The sequence below is a fragment of the Polyodon spathula genome, chromosome 3 (assembly GCF_017654505.1).
Source record: "Polyodon spathula isolate WHYD16114869_AA chromosome 3, ASM1765450v1, whole genome shotgun sequence".
Lineage (NCBI taxonomy): Eukaryota > Metazoa > Chordata > Actinopteri > Acipenseriformes > Polyodontidae > Polyodon > Polyodon spathula.
In genome coordinates, this window is record NC_054536.1 from 93,305,750 (window position 1) to 93,328,788 (window position 23,039).

The following is a 23,039-nucleotide window of genomic DNA, read 5'->3' on the forward strand; positions in this document are numbered from 1 at the left end:
TGGAATGAGTTGTCAAGTCATGTCAATGCTGCTGATTCATTGGTTATTTTACCTGCACTTTAAAATCATCTTTAAAAGTGATTTTCTGATTTAAATAAATAAATAAATAAATAAATAAATATTAGTGCTGGGACGAATATTCGAACAAATATTTTTTGACACCTACTCAGATACAAAAATGAGATGTTTGTATTCACTACAAATGAGAAAAATACCTTGCATTTATTTACATACTTGCTTGTTCAGCTACAAAAGGCACAAGTAAATCTCACTTTATGAATATGTTTCTTTACTGTGAAGAAGCGGCAATGGCAAGGAATTAAAAAAAGTAAAAAATAAATCAAATGCATTGTCAACGTTATGTACTATTTATTTTGGGAATAAACACAACAATGTTTAACTTGAACTGCTATTTGGCATTGTTTGTTTTGTAATTAATCCAGTGGGGTAAAGTAAGGCCTACACAACCTATTCTTTACTCCTGGGATATTTTTCTGCTTTAACGTGTTACATATTGTAACATCTTGCTGTAAAATAGCGCACACACAGGGACAACGCCAACGCCCCCTGCCACTGCTGCTGTCTCTGCCTGCATTTAGAGCAATATAGTGGCTTTTATTACTTTTTGAAAAACGAACGAATGTCCGAACAAATATTTAAATTATGAACGAATATCCAAACGAGAAAATCCTGTGTTCCTCTTAGCACTAATATATATACACTACCAGTCAAAAGTTTTAGAACACCTCCATTTTTCCAGTTTTTATTGAAATTTACGCAGTTTAATGTCTCAATGTACTCTGAAATTAAAGCATAAAACAAATAAAAAATTAAAGATAAAAAAAAGAAATCATGGAATCATTTTGTTTAACAAAATTTAATCTAAATTTTTGACTCAAAGTAGCCACCTTTTGCAGATATAACAGCCGAACACACTCGTGGCATTCTTTCTATAATGGAAATCAAATATTGTTCGAAAAGTTCTTCCCAACACTGTTGCAGAAGTTCCCACAAATGTGTTGCACTTGTAGGTTGCTTTGCTTTCACCTTTCTGTCCAGTTCATCCCAAACCAGCTTGATGGGGTTTAAGTCTGGAGACTGTGCTGGTAGACTCTAAGGTAGTTCTGACATAGCCTGGAGGTATGTTTTGGGTCATTATCTTGCTGTAGGATGAACCCCTGACCAACTAGGCGTATACCAGAGGGTATTGCTTGGCTCTGCAAAATGCTGTGGTTGCCGTTTTGGTTCAGGGTGCCACTCACTCTGTGCAAGTCGCCGACTCTGGATCCAGCAGAAGAGCCCCAGACCATCACGCTTCCTCCTCCATGTTTGACAGTTGGTGTCACACACCGTGGAACCATCCTTTCGCCTACTCAACGGCATACAAAAACCCTGCGTGATGAACAGAAGACTGCAAATTTTGATTCATCGGTCCATAAGACCGTCTTCCAGTCTTCAGTAGTCCACTGGTGGTGCTTCATGGCCCAGGCAAGCCTCTTTTTCTTATTTTGCCATCTTAGCAATGACATTCTTACTGCCACTCGACCTGTCAAACCTGCAGCTCGAAGTCTTCTCTTCACAGTTGAAACTGAGACTTGCTTACTTTGACCACTGTTAAGCTGTGCTTGAGGTTGTTGTCCTGTGAGCCGCCTATCATGCAAGCTGTTGACTCTCAGAAACGTGTCTTCTAGAACATAAGAACATAAGAAAGTTTACAAACGAGAGGAAGCCATTTGGCCCATCTTGCTGGTTTGGTTGTTAGTAGCTTATTGATCCCAGAATCTCATCAAGCAGCTTCTTGAAGGATCCCAGGGTGTCAGCTTCAACAACATTACTGGGGAGTTGATTCCAGACCCTCACAATTCTCTGTGTAAAAAAGTGCCTCCTATTTTCTGTTCTGAATGCCCCTTTGTCTAAACTCCATTTGTGACCCCTGGTCCTTGTTTCTTTTTTCAGGTCAAAAAAGTCCCTTGGGTCGACATTGTCAATACCTTTTAGAATTTTGAATGCTTGAATTAGGTTGACCCGTAGTCTTCTTTGTTCAAGACTGAACAGATTCAATTCTTCTAGCCTGTCTGCATATGACATGCTTTTTAAGCCCGGAATAATTCTGGTCGCTCTTCTTTGCACTCTTTCTAGAGCAGCAATATCTTTTTTATAGTGAGGTGACCAGAACTGAACACAATATTCAAGATGAGGTCTTACTAGTGCATTGTACAGTTTTAACATTACTTCCCTTGATTTAAGTTCAGCACTTTTCACAATGTATCCGAGCATCTTGTTAGCCTTTTTCATAGCTTCCCCACATTGTCTAGATGAAGACATTTCTGAGTCAACAAAAACTCCTAGGTCTTTTTCATAGACTCCTTCTCCAATTTCAGTATCTCCCATATGATATTTATAATGTACATTTTTATTTCCTGTGTGCAGTACCTTACACTTTTCTCTATTAAATGTCATTTGCCATGTGTCTGCTCAGTTTTGAATCTTGTCTAAATCATTTTGAATGACCTTTGCTGCTGAACAGTGTTTGCCACTCCTCCTATTTTTGTGTCATCTGCAAATTTAACAAGTTTGCTTACTATACCAGAATCTAAATCATTAATGTAGATTAGGAATAGCAGAGGACCTAATAAACCCTGTTACCACACTCCATTCTGAGGTTTTTCCTCTAATCAGTACTTTCTGTTTTCTACATGTTAACCACTCCCTAATCCATGTACATGCGTTTCCTTGAATCCCAACTGCGTTCAGTTTGAGAATTAATCTTTTGTGCGGGACTTTGTCAAAAGCTTTCTGGAAATCTAAATAAACTATGTCATATGCTTTGCAATTATCCATTATCGATGTTGCATCCTCAAAAAAATCAAGCAAGTTAGTTAGACTCGATCTCCCTTTCCTAAAACCATGTTGTCTGTCTCCCAGGACCCTGTTACCATATAGGTAATTTTCCATTTTGGATCTTATTATAGTTTCCATAAGTTTTCATATAATGGAAGTCAGGCTTACTGGTCTGTAGTTACCTGGTTCAGTTTTGTTTCCCTTTTTGTGGATCGGTATTACGTTTACAATTTTCCAGTCTGTCGGTACCACCCCTGTGTCAAGAGACTGCTGCATGATCTTGGTTAGCAGTTTGTAAACAACTTCTTTCATTTCTTTGAGTACTATTGGGAGGATCTCATCCGGCCCAGGCGATTTGTTTATTTTAAGAGCTCCTAGTCCCTTTAACACTTCTGCCTTGCTTATGCTATTTAAAACTGGATAGGAACTGGATGACATGTGGGGCATGTTGTCCGTATCTTCCTTTGCAAAAACTTGTGAAAAGTAATCATTTAATAGATTTGCTATTTTTTTTCTTCATCTATGATTTTGCCATTTGTGTCTCTTAAACATTTAACCTCCTCTTTGAATGTTCTCTTGCTGTTGTAATATTGGAAAAACATTTTGGAATTGGTTTTAGCCCCCTTAGCAATGTTCATTTCTATTTCTCTCTTGGCCTTTCTAACTTCCTTTTTGACTTGCATTTGCAGTTCCTTATACTCTTTCTGTGTACTTTCTTTTTGGTCCTTTTTTAATGCTCTGTAAAACGCCTTTTTTCTGATCTTTGATTCTGTTATGGCTTAGGGTCTGCCAGACCTCTTCCTATCAGAGTTTTCTCCAGTTTCCAAGTGCCTTTTGATGGTGTAGAAAACTGTACTCACTGACACCTTGGCTTTGTTTGCAATTTCTCAAAAGGAAAGACCTACACTTTTAAGGGTTATAATGGTCTGTCTGTCTTCCTTTGTTAATTGCCTTTTTCTCGCAGTTATGTTAGCAATATAATACTTCCTGCAGTACAATACTGTCCAAATAATCCTTAAGAGGATGTAGTAACACAGTCTGTTCCAACACTGCTTTTATACAGACAGAGGGTTTGTAAGTAATCAACAAAAGTTGGGACACCTGTAGGAATTGTTAGCATCAACTTTCAAGGCTTAATTTACTTCCATTGCTGCAGAACAGCTGTAAGTTGTTAACCCATTACTTGTTCCCTGAAAAAGGGCTTTTTGTACAACTCTGAAATGTACTTTATTTTTCAGTTTTTGGTAACCTAAACTTTTTTTAACCTTTGGCAGTTTACCGCTTGCCTTTGTACCATCTCAGGTTATTCACTGGACTTGAACTGCTTACATTTCAAATAATTTTCTAAGAATACTCACAAACTTTGTCTGTAGGGACTTTTGTGCATCACAGTTTTCTTTTGAAGTGAAAAAAATAAGTGTACTGATGTATGCAGAAACACAAATTGCCATTGTGCTTTGAAAGGGGATCATCATGAGACTTGCTCTAAAGTTCCTTTTTCTGTGACTTTTAAAAACCAGTTATAAATCATGCCTGTTTGACATGAAAGGACTGCTTCCAAGATAAGGCCATTTCCATGTAATTACACAGCAGTTACCATGCAAGAGCAGGGGTCACTCATAATCACAATGTTATAATGTAGCTATGTGTGCCTTGCAATGTAAAGCACTACAGAATATTTGACATTGTAAATTGAGTTCCTAAAATGTTTATATTTTAGTGAAATGTGTGCAGCTGGCTGTAAAGATAGACCTACCTATTAGGAAACATTTCCGGATTACTGTAGATGTTTAAAGCTGATAGCTTTGGGCCTCTGTGTAACATAGGTTGTCCACTTTGTAAACTTTGGAATTCTGAGTCCTTCCCTACAGTATGTGAGTCATAAAGTACTGCGCATTTGGTTAAATCTGTTAATGCTCCTGTTTGTGAGACATATGCAATCTATACATTTTTTAAAGTTTATGAATTGGAATTATGTATTTGCACCCACCTCACCTTCCAACTTTAGCACTTTTTCATTCTTTTTTTATTAACCAAGAACACATCCACATTATAAACATAAGGTTCTGGGATGGTTATGTCCTGCCATTCTGTAAATGCTGGATAGTGTGTACACAAAGTATAGTCTTGTTTGGTTTCTAGGGGAATGTCACAGGGTGAGGAGCCCTGTACATTATTTGTTTGTTTACTTTTAGAACGGGGTCTCCCCCTCCACCCCTGTGTTATTTTGTGTTTGTTTATTTACTATTTATTGTATTTATATGACGGCGTAGCCACGTTGTTTTGTTGTTGTTTTATTATATGTGACGGTGAAGAGCTGTAGGTTTTGTTTGGCAGCGTGGATGGGAAGCTCCATCCACATTACAATACCTTTGTGTGAGTGCGTGACTGTCAGCTAGTCATTATTGAATTAGCTGGCAGTCATGCATATTAACTACCTGTGCAGACTATTGCTGACGGGTAATGAGAGAATTAATAACCGGTTGACCCCTTGGCCATGATATAAAAGACCTGTAGCTTTGGCTGCAAAAGGGTGGGAGTTCGGAGGAGGAACAAGAGCGAGCAGAAAGAGGGAATGAAAGCTAAACCAAAGTTAAAAACTAATAGCGATAGAGCCCTCTCGATACAGTGAAGGCACCTGCCCAGCCTGACCTTATTTTTAGTTGTTTATTGTGTATGTGATTTGTTTTATTTAAAACTTTTATTTTGCTCTGTGAGCAGTGTTTTTGTAAAATCTTTCATTTTATTTTTTGTTTTTTAAAAATAAACAGTGCAAGCGCCTTTTGTACCCTACCTGCAGTAACCTGTGTTTTGGTTTCTGCTTCTGGGCTGACGTCACCACACGCCATCCTGTCACAGGGAACATTTAGGCTTTGGAATAAGCTCAATTATGGCCAACTGGGGAAATGTTTTTGGGTCTTGATCAGAGATTAGAAATAATAATTTAATGGTGCAAGGTCTCTAGAAAGATTAAACTACATTTCCTTTACAGTGAAATAATGTAGCGCATGCTTGGAATGTAAGTTATGAGAACTTCATTGCTGCCTGATTTCTGTCTATAACATGACTATTTTCAAGCTTATTTGTTTTTTTTTTACTATTTATTTTTATTCATTTTCTAATTTTCTTATTATTCAACCTGGCTCACCACTGCAACCCCCGAACTAGCACTCTCTTCCTCCGAAACCAGTGCCTTCAGCCGTCCACTTTTTTTTCACTCTGCAAGCCATCTCAGGTTACAGAGGCGTAGGCCTGTAGGCGCCCCACCAGCCACAGGGGTCGCTGGTGTGCAGTGAGCGAAAGACTCCCCAGCCGACGTAACCTTGGCCAAATGTGTGCCGTCCCCTGGTCCACGGTCGGCAGTGGAATAGCTTGGATTTGAACCATCAATCTTCAAGCTACAGGGCGCATCCTGCACACTGGGCGGAGTGCCTTTACTGAATGCGCCACTGGGGAGCCTAAGCCTTTTTTGTTGAGCGGTAATTCATACCCTTGAAGGAATAAAAACTAGTCATGTGAAAGATACCTGCTAATCTCATTTTGAAATGTCTGGAATTATTTAAAAGAAATAGCATGTTGTTAATTATTACTTGAAATGTCTCTAGATTTTCCAAACTGTTATTTTAAGTAACTGAAAACATTACTTAAGGAACACCAAATTTAAGGATAAAAATTGAAACAGTTATTGCAGAAGTGAAACACATTTTTTATAGCAGATTACACTGCTGTATGACTTGACACATATCAAGGAGTTTATTATCAACAAGTATATCTGTTTAGCTATAGTATATATTATATATATGTGTGTGTGTGTGTGTGTGTGTGTGTGAGAGTCTCTCTCTCTCTATATATATATATATCTATATATATGTGTGTGTGTGTGTCTCTCTCTCTCTCTCTCTCTCTCTCTCTCTCTCTCTCTCTCTCTCTCTCTCTCTCTCTCTCTCTATATATATATATATATATATATATATATATATATATATATATATATATATATATAAACCCAACTACTGGACCAAAGGTATTCCATAACGCCAGTTGATCGGTGTCCATCTCTACCACGGTAGAGCAGCTGTCCGACAGGCTCTATCGTGTGTGTGTGTGTGTCTATATATATATATATATATATATATATATATATATATATATATATATAGACACACACACACACAATAGAGCCTGTCGACGCGTGCTCTACCTGTGGTAGTTGACCGCGACTGGAGTTATGGAAACCAAGGTCATCAACCAAGTGGCAGAGACCGTATCGAGAGGGCACTATCGCTATTAGAAGATAATTTATTTCTTTATTTTCTCTTTAAAAAAAAAAACAAACAACTTTAAAACCTATATTTACCTAAATAACTTCTGATATTTCGCCAGGTAACATTCTGCTGAGGAAAATAGTCCCTAACATGATGAGAAAAACAATATATACATAGAGCAAATGTTATTATTATAATTACAATTATTATTATTGCTAACATATTCATGTATTGGGGTCTTACTCTTTCTTATTATAATTTATCTGGACATGTACAATTGTTGAATAGTCCGTGTAGTATTGAGTCTGACTCGAAACTTCTTGTTGGAGGCGGGGCGTCATTCAAGCAGGCAGGGAGTGGATTGGCTGGTGCTGAAACACGGTTGGGAGTTTGACTGGCTGGTTTTGAGGGAGGGTGTTGTTTGGATCCAGCCGATGACAGAATTGTGGACCAGTCGTGTCTTCCCTGTTGATTTGCTGTCCAGTAACTGTTAATTGAGCCTTCATTACTGTGGCCTGTCACAGACATGATTTTGCTTGTCTAGTAGCTTTAAATAGTTTTTTACGTTATCAGATTAGCATGTTAAAGGGAAAAACCAGTATTATGCACGGATTGATTTTAAAATATAATTCAGTTAAGCACATCAACGTTCCAGCGGGCATCTATGCAAAATAGAAGCCCACTAGATCTACAAGCTGATTGGCTGTTTGTGCTCAATATTTTTCTAAATAAATATGACACTCTGCTGAAATACATTTAAAATAAAATACATTGTGTAAGTTGTTTGAGAATGATAATGACTCTGCATGAACAACACATACTTTGCATTGTACTATGTGTAATAAATGATCAATAACGATATTTTTTTCTAGTCCTCAATTGAGGTTCCTTTTTTTCCTTGTGGTTTAAAAGAAGATTTAGCTGAAGTGTCAGTGAATGACCACAGAGCAACGTCAGTTGGACAGTTAATGTCAGTTACAATCTTATGAAATGACACACTATTTAAACCCTCTACAGTGCTGTGAGTCAACTGTGTGTTATCCTGATTGTAGATCAGTTCGTGTGGTTTTGTTTTCCGTGTGCAATGTACTTGCCTGGCAGGCTATGATATCTGATCATTTACCCTCGTGACACATTTGATTGATGTGGCAGGTAAACAGGGAAGTTTTGCTTATGTAATGTTCTACTTTCTGATGCTTATCGGGATTTTCTTTCCATCAGATGTTCTACTGTACATTTCAGTAGTTGTTAATACTGTGTTGGTATTACTGGAATGTCAGCTTTTTTATGTTTGCTCATTTACAGTACATCGAAAATGCTGGCATGTTTTTATGTTATCTGCCTTGACACATTATTGTTACTAAATTGTCTTCCATGTCCGATGCAGTGCTTTAGGTCTGCATCATGAAGCCAGTGTGTAAAGTTCATTCAAAACAGAATAATTTGAATATTGTTTTTCTTCATACTGTAGGATTTAAGTTTGTTTTCTTGTACCTCTTTGTTTGCTCACAGTACTTATGACCAAAGGCTGACTGACGCTAACACACTCAACATTCGAGTGATTTTTTGAATAAGTACAGTATGTTATTTCCACAGTTCTGTATCTTTGAAGAGGGACGAAGTGGATGTTCTGTTATTTTACAGTATCAGATATCCATGAAAATCATCTGGGACAAAACTTCAGTGTATTTCTGTCAGCACAAGATGCTCGGGGGGGTGGGGGTGGGGGGGTTATTGGGTTAGTTGTTAGTTGTGATTATAAAGGGATCCAAATAAAGTCTTTAATGCAGTAAAGCAACAGTTAATCCGAATGAAACAATGTCAAGTAGTTGAAGTGCAATGACAGCCCGCTGAGTGTACAGTCACGTCACTGCAATTGAAACATTGTATCTGAACATCAACTATCGAGTAATTAGGCATCCCTGTGAGGCAAGCAAGTTTTTGTAAAGTCACGACTGGTGATTCTTTAACTGCTGTTATCTATTTTTTTATATTTGTTTATTTTCTTCCAGTTAAACTCCAATCTGAATTTAAAAAACTAAATTACTTTTAAACCTGAAACCGACTAGCAAAGCATGAGATGGTGCAAGCGTTTTATTTCCACACAGTATTCTATGTCTCTGATCTGAATAGTTTTTTAATTCTTCTTTTAACTTCTTTGGTTTTTAGGGTGGATCTTCCTTCTCCCCAGCCGCAGTAATGAGCAAAAAAAGAGCCGAAGAACTGGCAGCTTCCCTGGCAAGTGAAGTCAGCTGTTCATCTGCTAACCCTGAAGATCTCCTCGCCTGTCTGCGAGATGTCCCAGCTCTGCAACTCAATGAGGCACAGACTAAAGTAAGGCAAGGCCTCGCGATGCACCATCTTTCTTTTTTGGGGGGGTGGTGTTGGGGCTGTCTGTAGTCTAGAGTAGCTATATGTTGGAATTTGAACACAACTGAAGATAAAAAATACTGACTTACCACATCCTGGCTGTGCTAGGATTGCACTTCCTGCAGTCAGTTCCTTCTGTCGGGGGCCAGCAGTGCAAGTGCAGGGTATAGCGCTACAGTATGGGGAGATGTCTGTTACTGCACTGTGCTTATAGTTCTGTGTTTCCAGCCTAAACAAAAAAAAGAGGAATGAAAACCAAGCGAAAATGAAGGTCAGATTCCTGTTGTGTTACTTGCAGGATTTGACCTTTGCTCTTAAACCTATGCGACAAGCTATTCTCAACATGACAGGAGACACAAACCAATGAACATCTATCTGTAAATAAGTATAATAAGAGGCCCTTTAAAAAGGGCATAAGGCTTGTAATTAACTGCTATACCTTGCACTGAAATGTGTTATAATATGCTTAGACAGTCCACTAGGGAGTTCCTCCACTTATAGCCAGTCCCAGACCATCACACAAGGAGATGGTAATATGATGGATAACTACTAGTAACAGAGGATGTGCGCTCTTGTTATTTTACTTTACTACAGCTTACGGAGTCTGTTTGAAACCTTCAACTATGTTGCTAGCTATACTTTACTTATGCCTGTATGTATACTGGCTATAAGTACTCAGAAGACAGCAACTAGAACAGAGCTATGCATACATTTCATTCTGGTGAATAAACTCAGCTTGATTGCCAAAACTGTCTCTCGTTACTCCTCCGACTCAACGATCCTGAAGGTCCAGCATGACTTATTATGGAAAAAACTCTCCTGAAGTGGAGTTCAATGTTTCATAAAACCGATTTGCAAGGAATCGCTGTTGCAGACCGCTCGCAGGTTGCAATTTGTGTTTGGGCTGCGACGTCGCAGATTTTCACTAGAGACCTGTGACTGGCGCTCATAATACTAGCTCGCTGTGGAACTGTACTCTTTATTGCACGGTTTTCTCTATTAAAGCATAAACTTGTCTCTGTATTTTATAAGCCCCTCATCGACCCCACCACCACACACAGTATTCTTTTTTTTTTTTAAAGTTTAAATAATTATAAAACAAAATTATGTATTTAATGACGTGTGACCCAACAGTAACTGAGGCAAGGTCAAGTTGTAAAAACAAACACAGTTTATTAATTAAAGATAATCATATACCAAAAGTCCCGATTTATTCAGTTGATAATAACATTATTGGGAAGATTGCATTGCTTTAAGCTGGCGGCAATGTCATGCAGCAATTATTACGTTAATAATAATAATAATAATAATAATAATAATAATAATAATAATAATAATAATAATATAAACTAAATTAAATGTGTACAATAAGTTAAATAACACAAATGTGATACAAATAAATAAAATGGACCAAACTCAAGTGACAAAAATAGTGCACCCTCCTTCACACTAGACAATATCTAAAAGAAACCCGCCAGATCCCCAAATAATGAAGCTTTGTTGCAGGAGCCACCTGAATGTTATTACCTGCCCCACACATTTCAATAATTGTATAATTTTTTTGTTCTTAAAAAATGTGCTTTCCTTTGCAACCCTACTACTGTGTATTTACCCAATCAGTCACTGTGCCTTAAAATGGATTACCGAGTTAGTGTTTTCACTCACCGCAGATCGCAAAAGAGTGTGTGCAAGCGACGGCACTTGCAAAGTGCTTTTTGAAACGCACACAGCGCCAATCTCTGCGTCCTCGCAACCTCATTGCAACCTTATCGCAAAGAAACGGGCCCCAGAACTCTACACCCTTCACATTGTCAATTCATTGCTTGATTTAACTACTAATTTAACTCTTAACTGCTGAGGCCCAGGTGTTCTGTAAGTTCAATTTAGTATGGCTTTATACTCATGTAGTTAAGGGAAGTAATACATCCGAATTGGGTATTTCCCAAAGGGAGATGCCAAACTCTGGAGTTGTTCATTCAAGACTGCATGTTAAAATGCTGTGCTAATGCTCTGTTTTCAGCTGCTGGCAGTCAGGGGCCCGTTCCAGACCTGGGGCCCGGTGATGGATGGAGTTTCTGTTCAGGAGCATCCCACTTCCGCATTCCAGAACTCCCGCTTCCACAAGGTGGACCTAATGGTTGGAACCTCAGCAGAAGATGGGCTGATTAGCAGGGCAAAACATATTAAGGTACAACGTCTGTTTTCAATGTGTATATTAAACAGCTGTTCAAGTGCTGAAGAGTTTATTGTATTAACATTTTCAGAGCTTTATCTTATTTCATTCATTTCTAACTCAAGCATCATTTCGTTATGATGCCCTACTGTCTGTAGTTAGAACCAGCAGCAGTATCTAAGTTCTTCGTGGTCGCATAACCAATGTGTTTTGAGCTACACTATCAGTATCTCTTTCTTGAAGTTTAGTCCCCTTTTGGCACAGGAAAGAGCCCCATTTGTGGCAAATAGGGGACTTCACCTTTAGGGTTATATATGTTTGATTAAATTTGAAGCAACTGTGAGGCTGTTATGGTTTGGTTTGTTTGTTTTTTTGCGTCCTTATTTATTTATTTTAAATCTGATGGTTCTGGGATGCATGCATCAGCATAGGTAACTTCATTTACATTTGACTCAAGTAAGGTTTTCCTGACGCCCGCTTTGACTTTTTGACCTGGTAACATTTTTTTTTCTTTTGTAAAATCCCTCTTTAAAAGGCCAGATTCCTTATTTTGTTTTTCTTTTGATATTTATACAATTGCTTAATCCCCTTTTGGTGGCTTGAAATTTTAAGTTACTTACCAGCTGTATGAAATGCAAGTATATTTTTAACACTAGCTACTGGAAGTTCCCAATAAAAGATAATGACACAGCTGTCAGTACATGTGTCTTTTTGTCTGGAGTGAAAAACACAATGTGGCAGATTTGAGCCTAAGAGAGTATAAAAACAGTTCACAATTATCTTTACAACAGTAAGTGCAATGGTTGCCAGGCCAGGTCAGTTTCTAGTTGCCCTCAATGTCTGTCCAATGTATGTTAATCTCATTTTAAACGATAACAGATGAGTAAAGAAGAGGCCATTAAGCATTAAACATACAGTGGCTGTAGAGCAGGGATCTTCTCAACACAGAAGTCAAATACCTTGAGTAGAGGCCAGAGTGGATTACCAGCACTTGAATAATAAAACACAGATGTCACGATAAGAGGGTAAACAGGCTATTAAATCCTTCATGGCGAATGGAATTGCAGGTATTTGGAAAAAATAAGAAAATATTAAATACGTTCTAAATCTAAATGCACAGCTATGTTTCCAAAGTGTGTGTGTGTGTGTGTGTGTGTGTGTGTGTGTGTGTGTGTGTGTGTGTGTGTGTGTGTGTGTGTGTGTTTTAAGAATTGAACTAGAACTCAAGCATTTTCAACCATATTGGTTATTAAAATGCTTGCAAAAACAGTCAACAGGGGGACATGTTATGTGTGTTGATCGTCACTGAATAATACTGAGGCAGACACAGAGCATTGGTGTTGACACTCTGTTAGGCACGCAGATTTAATAAAACACAGGTGCTGACACTAGAGTACTAGCAATGGTAGCCCTAGTGTCAGATTTAATTAAAAAAACAAAACAAAACATTAAAAACACACTATTTACAATATACATTTACACCAAAAACTGTCTTCATGTGCAGGGCTCCAGCCCTGCCACAACAACTCACACTCACAACTCACTTTAAGCAATAGACAAGTAAAGGATAACTTGCCCAATCATCACCAGCCTTGTTTTAGGTTTGTGGCTGCATTGCTTAACAATGCTCACATAGTGCTGTGTGTGTCTGATGCTGAGTTAACAGTTGTGACCCACAATAAAAGGGGTCTTTATTTTATGCATGGAGCTGCTCAAATTGTGCGATTCAGAAAGTTGGAAGATTTTCCAACAGTGGAAGGCATTGATCCAGAGGTCGTGTCGCTTGAGTTTTGTGGTATCCTTTATTAGGAAATGTTCAGAAACAGTAATCTTTCCCTGTTGAATTGTATTGAGTTTCAGTGACTGGAAGGATCGTGTACACGTAACAGTTGTGCTGTTAAACAAGTGCAAAGGCAGATCTAGGGCATACCATTTTGACTTCAGCCCTGGGAAGTATGGGAGGCTTAATGTCAGCAAAGTAAAATAAAGGATTTTTCTGTGCTTTAAACCTGGCACATTTGAACTGCAGGATTTCATATTTGTTTATTAGTTACCACCCTTTTATTTTTTAATGGATAGACCGTTTTGTACTGATCGCCTGTGGCTGCTAAACTAGACAATTTGATTTGCAATTCACAAGCTGTACACAGATTTGTTGCTGAACTTTATATTTTTTTTTATAAAATTACTTTGGACACTAACCAAAAGCTAATGAAAAGCAGTCATTTTACCCATAACGGAGTTCAGAACCATAACCCAAAACCTTAATTCGTATTGTAATAAAACAGCAATAAAACAACAAACAGCCACATTTTCTTGTAACTTAAAACTTGGAATGTCTTTTGCATCTTATTTTTATAGTTTATTTCAATCTATGTAATATATTGAAAAGTTATTTCCTATCCCCTTTAGACCACTGGTCCGCATTTACAATTCTATAAAGCAACACAGGATTCAAAAGCAACAAATGGGCCAGACACTTAACTATTAACATTCAAGACTTGTAAATTTAAACATAATTCTCTGTGCAGTATGTTTCGTGCTGTTTGATCACAGTCTTCACCACAAGATCTGCATTATCAAGATCAAACAGCAAATCATATTCAGGCACATTTCATACCATGCACTGTGTTCTAAAACCCTTATTGAAATTGATAAATGTCCAGAATGAATGCCTACAGTATATCTTGGTTGCAGTCATCTGCTTCCCTGTTACTTTGTGGTTATGGGTTACTGTCTTTCTCTTCATCCAGATGAAACAAGATTATTGCTTAAGATTGTCTTGAGCATACTGGCTGATGTTTATTTATTCACTGGCTTTTGCATTGATTTCAGAAATTTGAAGAACTCCAAGGGAGAACCAACAGCAAAACAGCCTTCTATGAGGCTTTAACAAACTCTCTGGGGGGAGAGAACGGCTACTCGTTTGTCCAGGACGCGGCCACTTGGTTCTACTCGATGCAACATTCGCCATCACCTTCTGGGTACAACGTGTTCTCCCGGGCCCTGGAGAATGCCACACGGTAAGGGGCCCAAAGCAAAGTCATTCTAATTTCGATTTCGACCCACCGCTGCTTCACAGTAAGGTGCCTGCCTGTCCCGGGTTCTGTATATTAGCACGCAGGGGGATCACAGGACATTTCTCGGTTAGGACTGGCCTTCTGATCTTAAGACTATTGGGTGGGCATGTATTATATTATTAGTGTATTCGTGTTACTAATCTAATACAATGGTTGAATTTGACACAAGTTTTGGTATCTGTACTCCTGCACATGGCGTGTTGCCACCAGAGGCTCATGTTGTGCCCCCCAGGGGAACCTGTTGAAGAAGAGTGGGCGTGTCAAACACTGCTGATCTTACAGTTTCCTCTTGCTTCACTTCCAAGCAGTCATGTCTGATTTACCGAGTCAGCTCATTATTTGTTCCTCTACAGTGAGTTGGAAATTGCTGCTTATAAAACAAACAAAAAAAAAATATGACAGTAACCACTGTAAAATTAAATAAAATGTTACATTGAAGAAAATAATCAAATCTCCCTTGAACCAATAATATGAAGTGGTATAAATATTGTTGATAAAGCCTGTCATGCTGTGACTGCTTCAAACATGCTTATAGTTGCAGTGGTGGTTTACAGGGTAGAACCAGGTTTGAAAGAATGTATTGAGCTTACTGTGTTAGTGCTGTGTTTAATGGGTCACCTGTGGAGGACTGGCAGACACTGTGCAGAGTGATCTTTTGCCAGCCTTGGTAGCACAAAGCTTTTGTGTTTTTCTGTATTTTTGATTTGCAAATTTTTTTGTTGAGAGCCCAGCTACCGACTTTCAAGTGTCTTAGGAACACAGAGCGGGACACAAGCCAAGGTTAATTTGAAAACCTGTTCCAAAAATCCAGTAGCAAAAACCATCTGGGAAGGAACTCTGTGAGCCTGGAGGAGCTGTGCATTGAGAAGCACAGAGCAGACACACTGTGTGTGGAGAATGCTACAGACTCAATAAGATCTTCAATATAAGGCTCAGTCTGGAGGTATTTGGTAGTTTTCCATTGGTATGAGTAGATTGATTTTCTTTTCCAGTACAAATGGAATTTTGCTCCACTTATATCTCCCTATGATAATAAACCCAGTAAGTGATTCATTTGGAGGAAAATAATCCTTGCAAGTTGTCTTGCAGCAGTGAGTCACTCATGTCAAAGATCTTTCTGTATTGCTTTTTTCAGCTCAATTCTTAAGCTCTATTATATGATAACAACGTGTGGCCCTTTACAAGGAAGTGTTGTGCTGAAAAGTCTAGAGTCAGTTTTACAAGGAAGTGTTGTGCTGAAAAGTCTAGAGTCAGTTTTACAAGAAAGTGTTGTGCTGAAAAGTTTAGAGTCAGTTTTACAAGTTAGTGTTGTGCTGAAAAGTCTAGAGTCGGTTTTACAAGGGAGCATTGTGCTGAAAAGTCTAGAGTCAATTTTAAAAGGGAGGGTTATGCTGAAAAGTCTAGAGTCGGTTTTACAAGGGAGCATTGTGCTGAAAAGTCTAGAGTCAATTTTAAAAGGGAGGGTTATGCTGAAAAGTCTAGAGTCAGTTTTACAAGGGAGCATTGTGCTGAAAAGTCTAGAGTCGGTTTTACAAGGGAGCGTTGTGCTGAAAAGTCTAGAGTCGGTTTTACAAGGGAGCGTTGTGCTGAAAAGTCTAGAGTCGGTTTTACAAGGGAGCATTGTGCTGAAAAGTCTAGAGTCAATTTTAAAAGGGAGGGTTATGCTGAAAAGTCTAGAGTCAGTTTTACAAGAGAGCGTTGTGCTGAAAAGTTTACAGTTAGTTCTCTCCATGGAGCAGACACTGTCCTCCTCTATGTCAACACAGCAAGCTTTTGCTCAGCGCCTGTCGGTATGGCTATGGCCATGCAGTAGCCTTGAGCTCTGGTGCAGACACCTTTTGAGCTCCGCGCAGCCTCCATGGACACACCTCCCAGCCAATCTGGACGACCCAATCAGCTCAGCGTCTTGTGAGCCCAACTGCTCAATTGGTTGCCTAGCAACACGTCTCCTGTTCCACGTCCCGCTGCACACATTCGTGTAAGACCCAGCGACAGGGCTCTCCCTATCACAGGCACACATACAGTACATTCAATCATTGAAAACAAGAAGTTTAGGAGTTCCAGACATTTCATTCTTATGAAAAGACTTTGTTCCTAATGTGTTCATAACTTTGGAGTTCTACTGTAAATCATAGCAGCTTAACTGGAGGATGAAAAGGAACTTGTGTTTGGGATTTGTGTTGCACTTGCATCCTTTCCTCTGCGCAGATTGGAACATTTATGTAAAGTTGAACCACAGCGTGAGATAATGAGCTGGGGTTTACAGGAATTTCTTTGAGGATGGCGGCCTATTCCACTTAAAACACTTTCATGTTTCACTTGGAAGTTAAATCCTATTTTCTAGTAATTTGTTTCAAGAGGCAGTGCAATCTCTTTGCTAAACGTAGGGCTACATAATTTAGGATGATATAAAAAGCAGCTGAAATTGTGTAGTTCACCCTAAAAAGTGTTTGCCTGTCAGGCGAATGAAAAAGAAATGTGGAGTGCAAGTAGAATATATTTAATAAAAACTAAAAATAAGCAACATAAATAAGAGTTCTGCAGATTCTTTAAATGAAGGTGAACAGTTTACAGTTTAACTAATTCACAAACCCACCATTGCATTCAGATTAGCACCTCTGTTTTGTATTTTAGTGCTGTTTTGGGACTACTGATCCTATGATGCATTTCGCGTTGCCATAGACACAATTTTTGAGTTGCCATAGTGCTCATGCATCAATGCCGTTTCCCTGAAGCAGCACAAAAAACGTACAAGAAAAAGAAAGATGTTGCTGCAGATTTCAATATTCCCATGAACATTTTGTCAACCATTCTGAAAAAAACAGGGTACAATCACACTGGCCAATGAATAGTGACAGTGGCTGTGCAGTTCATTTGCCACCTTGTTTTCAATACACAAGACTTTTAAATGTGTAGTTCCTTTCATTGTACTGTAGTTGAAATTTGATTTTGTGTTACTGTAACTTTAATAATTACTGACAGGATGCATCTGGCTAGACTCCTGATAATGCAATGACTGATCATACTATTTTCTTTTCAGTTATTTATTTTCATATTATTTATGTGATTTTTTTTTTTAAAGGAAGATATTATTATCTCTAATAATACACACAGCTCACAGTACAGAGAACTGACTCATAATTCAAAAAAAGAAAAACTAAATACAAAACACAGTTGTGGCTTTGAATGTCAGGATGATATATTTTACTGTTCAGTATAAGACAGGTCAGTTTAGCAGCTTTGCAGCTGATCCCTGACTCTGCAGAGATGCTGCCCCCAGATCAGTGTCTTTCTTCCCCCAGATGGAACTCTTCAAGCCCCACCCAAGCTCCTGTTTATAGTAAAGCCAGCATGCATGCTGCACTGATTGGGAACAGTAAGCATGCACTTTTGATCAACGCTATGAAGTCATATCGCTTATAGCTGTCATCTGTTCAGAATTCAGAAAGGACGGACGCTTTCATGGTGTAAGCGGTAATTGCATCTATTTCTGTATTCATTTTTAATGAACAGTGTTTAGGGTTTTTAAGTGATGAGGCTTCTTTGTTCTCACACAATATTAAGCTTATTAAGCCTTATATAGCTTACCCGCAGCTCCTTGCCATGGAGTCTTTAATAGGTTCCTTTGCCTGTCACAGAGACAAAAGCCCAGTACCAGTCCTAGGAGTTTGCTGCCACAGACCCAGAGACCCTTCTCAGGGAGCCATCTGGAATATTGGCATCAGTGTACCTTGGACATCTGGGTACTTAGTACCATTCAGACCGGCTACTCACTGTCATTCAAGTACGTGCTACAAAAATGGGCTATTCACATGATAGACCCCCTCCAGTTGGAGGAAGGGTTCTAGTCCAGGTACTTCCTAGTGCCCAAGCAGGATGGTGGCCCCAGACCAATCAGCGATCTCAGACAAGACAACCTGTTTCTGCGTCGAAGGAGATTAAAAATGTTGACGATGAAACAGCTGTTGCAGTCAATCAGGCCAGGTGACTGGTTCACCACGGTGGACCTCTAAGACACCTATTTCCACATTCCCATAAAACCAGTGCACAGGATGTATCTGTGGTTCGCTTTTCAGGGAACAGCGTACAAGTTCTATGTCTTGCCATTTGGCCTCTTAGCTTCCTGTGCCTTCTCATAGTGTATGGAAGCTATCCTGGCTCCTCTGATACTCAGAAGCATCAGAGTGCTCAATTATCTGGACGATTGGCTCATTTGCACCCAGTCTCCAGCACAGGCAGAGGCCCACACGGAACGTCCCCGGCCACCTTAAACGGATGGGTCTTACAGTGAATCATGCAAAGAGCCAGCTCACTTCTTCTCAGACATCCTCCTCTCTAGGAGTGTGCTTGGACTCTAGGTTCATGCCCTCCACTCTGTCTGTCCCAGACCCTTTCATTGGTTTTCCTGTGCGTGTGCCCTCTGCAGGCCTGGTTCAACAGCAGGAATTTTCAGTCCATGTTGAACCACAGCTGCCTGTTGACAGTGTCTCGTCTCTGTCTAAAGGCACACTCTTGGTGGAAACAGACTGCCCATCTACGCCTCGTCGTAGCGCTGGGCCGTTTCACCAGAAGGGAGGTCATCACCACGGACATGTCTAGCAGGGGCTGGAATGCTGTATGGAATGGCAGGGGTGCTCAAGGTGTGATGAACCCCCCTTGACAGGGTCTCCACATCAGTGTTTTGGAGCTGCAGGCAGTTTACCTGGCCATGCAGAATTTTTTGCAGGAGGTTCGAGGGAGACATGTTCTGATCCATACACAACAGCGGTGGCTCACATCAGCCACCAGGTGAGCTTTTGCTCTGAGCACATGAGAACCTCCTCTCACTGAGGGCAGTAGCTCTGCCTGGGGTGACAAACTAGGCGGTGGACCTACACTCAAGCAGTTCCCAGTGCCTCAGAGTGGAGGCTTCAACCGAGGTGGTGAGCCTCATTTGGGAGAGGTACGGAAGAGTAGAGCTAGATCTCTTTGCCTCCCAGGAATCAACCCACTGTCCCCTCTGGTTCTCCATAATAGGAAGCAGGGACCCGCTGGCGATAGATGCCTTGGCACACAAGTGGCCGAGCAACTGTTATATGCCTTCCCACCACTCGCTGCTCCCACTGTGTCTGGAGAAAATCAGACAGGACCGAGCCAAGGTGATCTTAGTATCCCATTATTGGCCCAGGAGATTTATACAGGTATAAGTTGGGTGTTTTTCAGACATGGTGTCTGCCTCGTTGGTTCAACCTCACAACCTGTCCCATGGCAGATATACTGCAGTTTTTGCAGGACCTGTTTGACAAGGGGAAATCCCCCTCTATATTAAAGATTTATATGGCAGCTATTTCAGCTTGCCATGTCAAAATTGATTTGGTCTCCCAGGAGCTCACTTCCTGGCAGGTCAATTTTTGAACGTACCAATCCTGCCTTTTTGCCGAATCTCAGTGTTTCATGTCAACCAGTCAGTGGAACTGGAGGCTTTCCATCCACCTTCTTTCCTGTCTAACAGAGAGCAGCCGCTCCATGTGCTCAGCCCTATGCGGGCCCTTGCATATTATGTTGACAGGCCCAAAAGTTGGATGCAGTCTGAACAATCTTTTGTCTGCTAAATCCCATGGTCAAGCCCTGTCTAAGAAGATGTTGTCCAAACAGATAGCAGACACAGTCAGGAATGCCTATGAGCTGGCCAGCTTGCCCCTTCCAGAGAAGATCACTGCCCATTCCACCAGGGGCATAGCAACTTCGTGGGCTTTATTCCAGGGTGCATCTGTCAAGGGCATTTGCAATGCTGCAGTGTTGGCTACTTCCCATACCTTTACTAGGTTTTGGAACTAAGTTAAGGGCAGCTTCTCAGTTGACCCTTACAACAGAGACATAGAGGTGAGCTTCTCCCTCAATTTTTAGCTCTAGCTACTAGTTACCTGGCTTCCCAATGGTTACACACAGGGCAGCCTCTCTGCTTAGCCTTGTAGCATTCCAAGCATTCTGCAGTATTGCCCTTCGACGGCTTTGGTACACTTACCCATGCAATAACAGTTACATTTCTATTTCAGGGAACCAGTTTTCTCAGTATTGTAGCTATTATAGCACAGCAGTGTTAGCCCCAGTTCTCTTGCTGTATAACTTTTTTATACAACAGACCACACATTTTCACTGAGACAACATTCCAAATTCCTGGTCTACTATTACCAGTTCAGACCTCCAAGATGTGTCATCTAGCCACACATTTTAATACATTTGTCTTAACCACATTGCTTTATGCAACTTGTATTAGTTTAGATGTCCCGCACGGGAGTACAGTTACCATGGTAATTAGCATTTGCATCACCTAGAATCATACTAGTAGGACAGTAGCAGGGCCTTTGTGAAACGGGATAGACGAGCTTGTAGACCTGCTAAATCTTCATTTGTCAAATAGGCCCCAGATTTGTTCTGTGAAAAAGCATTTAGTAACAAACCATTGCCGTCATTGATGAGAACCATCACTTAAATACTACAGTGAATAATTATTTCATTCATTTTGTCGTGATACAATCGCGTGTCTTTGCAATTGTAAAAAAAAAAGAGATTTTGGAAATACTTATTATATTCTGAAATGTAGGATGGGTTTATATGTATCTTGCTAGTAAAATAGTCTATTAATGGTTTTGCCATTAATTAACATGAAATCAATGTGCATCAATAGTCAATCTGGTTTCAGGTATGTCCTGCATGAAGTGTCTATTTAAATGACCTGGTGGATACCCTGTCCTACTAATAACTGCTTCCAGTGCTGTTTTCTGTGCTACCATCTAGGAGGGGATGTTTTGTTTTCTCGCTACTGCACCATGCACGCATCATGCATATGCCTGACCACTCCACCTGGATTGGTGTAGCTTTACATTTAACACTTGAAAATTGACACCAGATCTAACCCTAACCCTAACCCTTAACCCAGATCTAACCCTACCCTTAACCCAGATCTAACCTGACACAACACAGCAGGACAATGCCCAGAGCTAATGGAGAAAGATAAAGAAGGGGGACTTTTCTGGCTCAAAAGTAGTACATGTTATTATTCCAAAGGGCAGAGTCATACATTTAATCCCGTTTTGAATGGGCATGTAAAGAGCATAGTATTGTGGACACTAAATCGATGCATAAATGACATGCTAAGTTTTCCTCGTAAGTTTTCATTTTAGTAAATTCAGCCTAACCTGTCTTCAGATTTTGTATTTTATTTTGTCTAAAAATTAGTAAAACTCTAAAAGCAAAGGGTGTGGTCCAAGATGCCTACAGAAGAAAAGTCAAACTTTTCTAACAGTTGAGTAAATTGCATGTCTCATCTGCAAAGGCATTGGAATTTAAATTGTTTTATAACAGGAGATTTTGCGTGCACATGAAAACACAATTTCCTATGAACAGGCCCCTGGTAATTATTCAGTATGAAAATGAATACCGCCTATTACTGTATGCATACTGATTTCAAGTGAACGTGAAGATATGAGCAAGGTTTTGTTTTAAGCAGAAGTTTTAATAAAATAGTATTCAGAGTTGTGTTTTTTTTTTTTTTTGCAGTCTACTGTATGTGGAGAACATCTGCTTGTACAAACCACTGTGCTTCATTTAAAAATGCTATAGTAGCTGCTGTTCCATTCCCACATGATGGGTGGTTCCATATTGAGCAGAGAGTCACATTGCGCTGTGGGTTATATCCACTCACACAATTGCAGTTTTCATAGCTGACCAACCTACCAGTTGAGGACAAACACAGGTTACTCCTGTTCAGGGTGTATTTATGTGAATGCTTTGAAAGGAACAGGCACCACTTCTGGAGCTGAACTGAGCTTTTGCACTTTAGCATAAACAAGTGGTTTTTTTTTGTTTTGTTTTGTTTTTTTATCTAACTGCTGCATACTGTACGTGCACTTAAATGATATGACTAAATAAATAGTACACATCATAAAGCATTGTCTCTTCAGTCCCGTGTAAAAGTTATTTTGTCAGGTTCTTTGCTTTGTGTACAGTGCCTGCATTAGACAGACAACACTTTGTGTTGAGGGATGCAGCACTGTGGCAGTTCTTTAAACTGTTTGCACAGTGAATCAAATTATATTTTAGGGTTATAAATTACTGTGATTTAGACTGAGACCAAATCAAAACTGTGACAACCCGCTAATCGCATTTAACAAAACTGTATTTGATAGCGTTTTCTTTTTAGAAGAGTAGAAGAAATAAGATACTTACCAAAAAAAAAAAGAAAACACTATCAAATACAGTTTTGTTAGGTCGATTAACGGGTTATTTTTGGTCCCAGCCTTAATGTGTTTTAAAATGTGACATTAAAGA

The 23,039-nt window shown here is 39.6% G+C and overlaps 1 protein-coding gene across 1 annotated transcript in view; it reads left to right on the forward strand.

Moving 5' to 3' along the window:
• tg (thyroglobulin) overlaps positions 1 to 23,039 on the forward strand; it is a 109,234-nt gene that overhangs the window by 71,931 nt on the left and 14,264 nt on the right. The window contains exons 42-44 of the mRNA XM_041242650.1: positions 9,276 to 9,440; positions 11,497 to 11,664; positions 14,485 to 14,672. Coding sequence (XP_041098584.1) covers positions 9,276 to 9,440; positions 11,497 to 11,664; positions 14,485 to 14,672 — 521 coding nt within the window. The remainder of the gene's footprint in view (positions 1 to 9,275; positions 9,441 to 11,496; positions 11,665 to 14,484; positions 14,673 to 23,039) is intronic.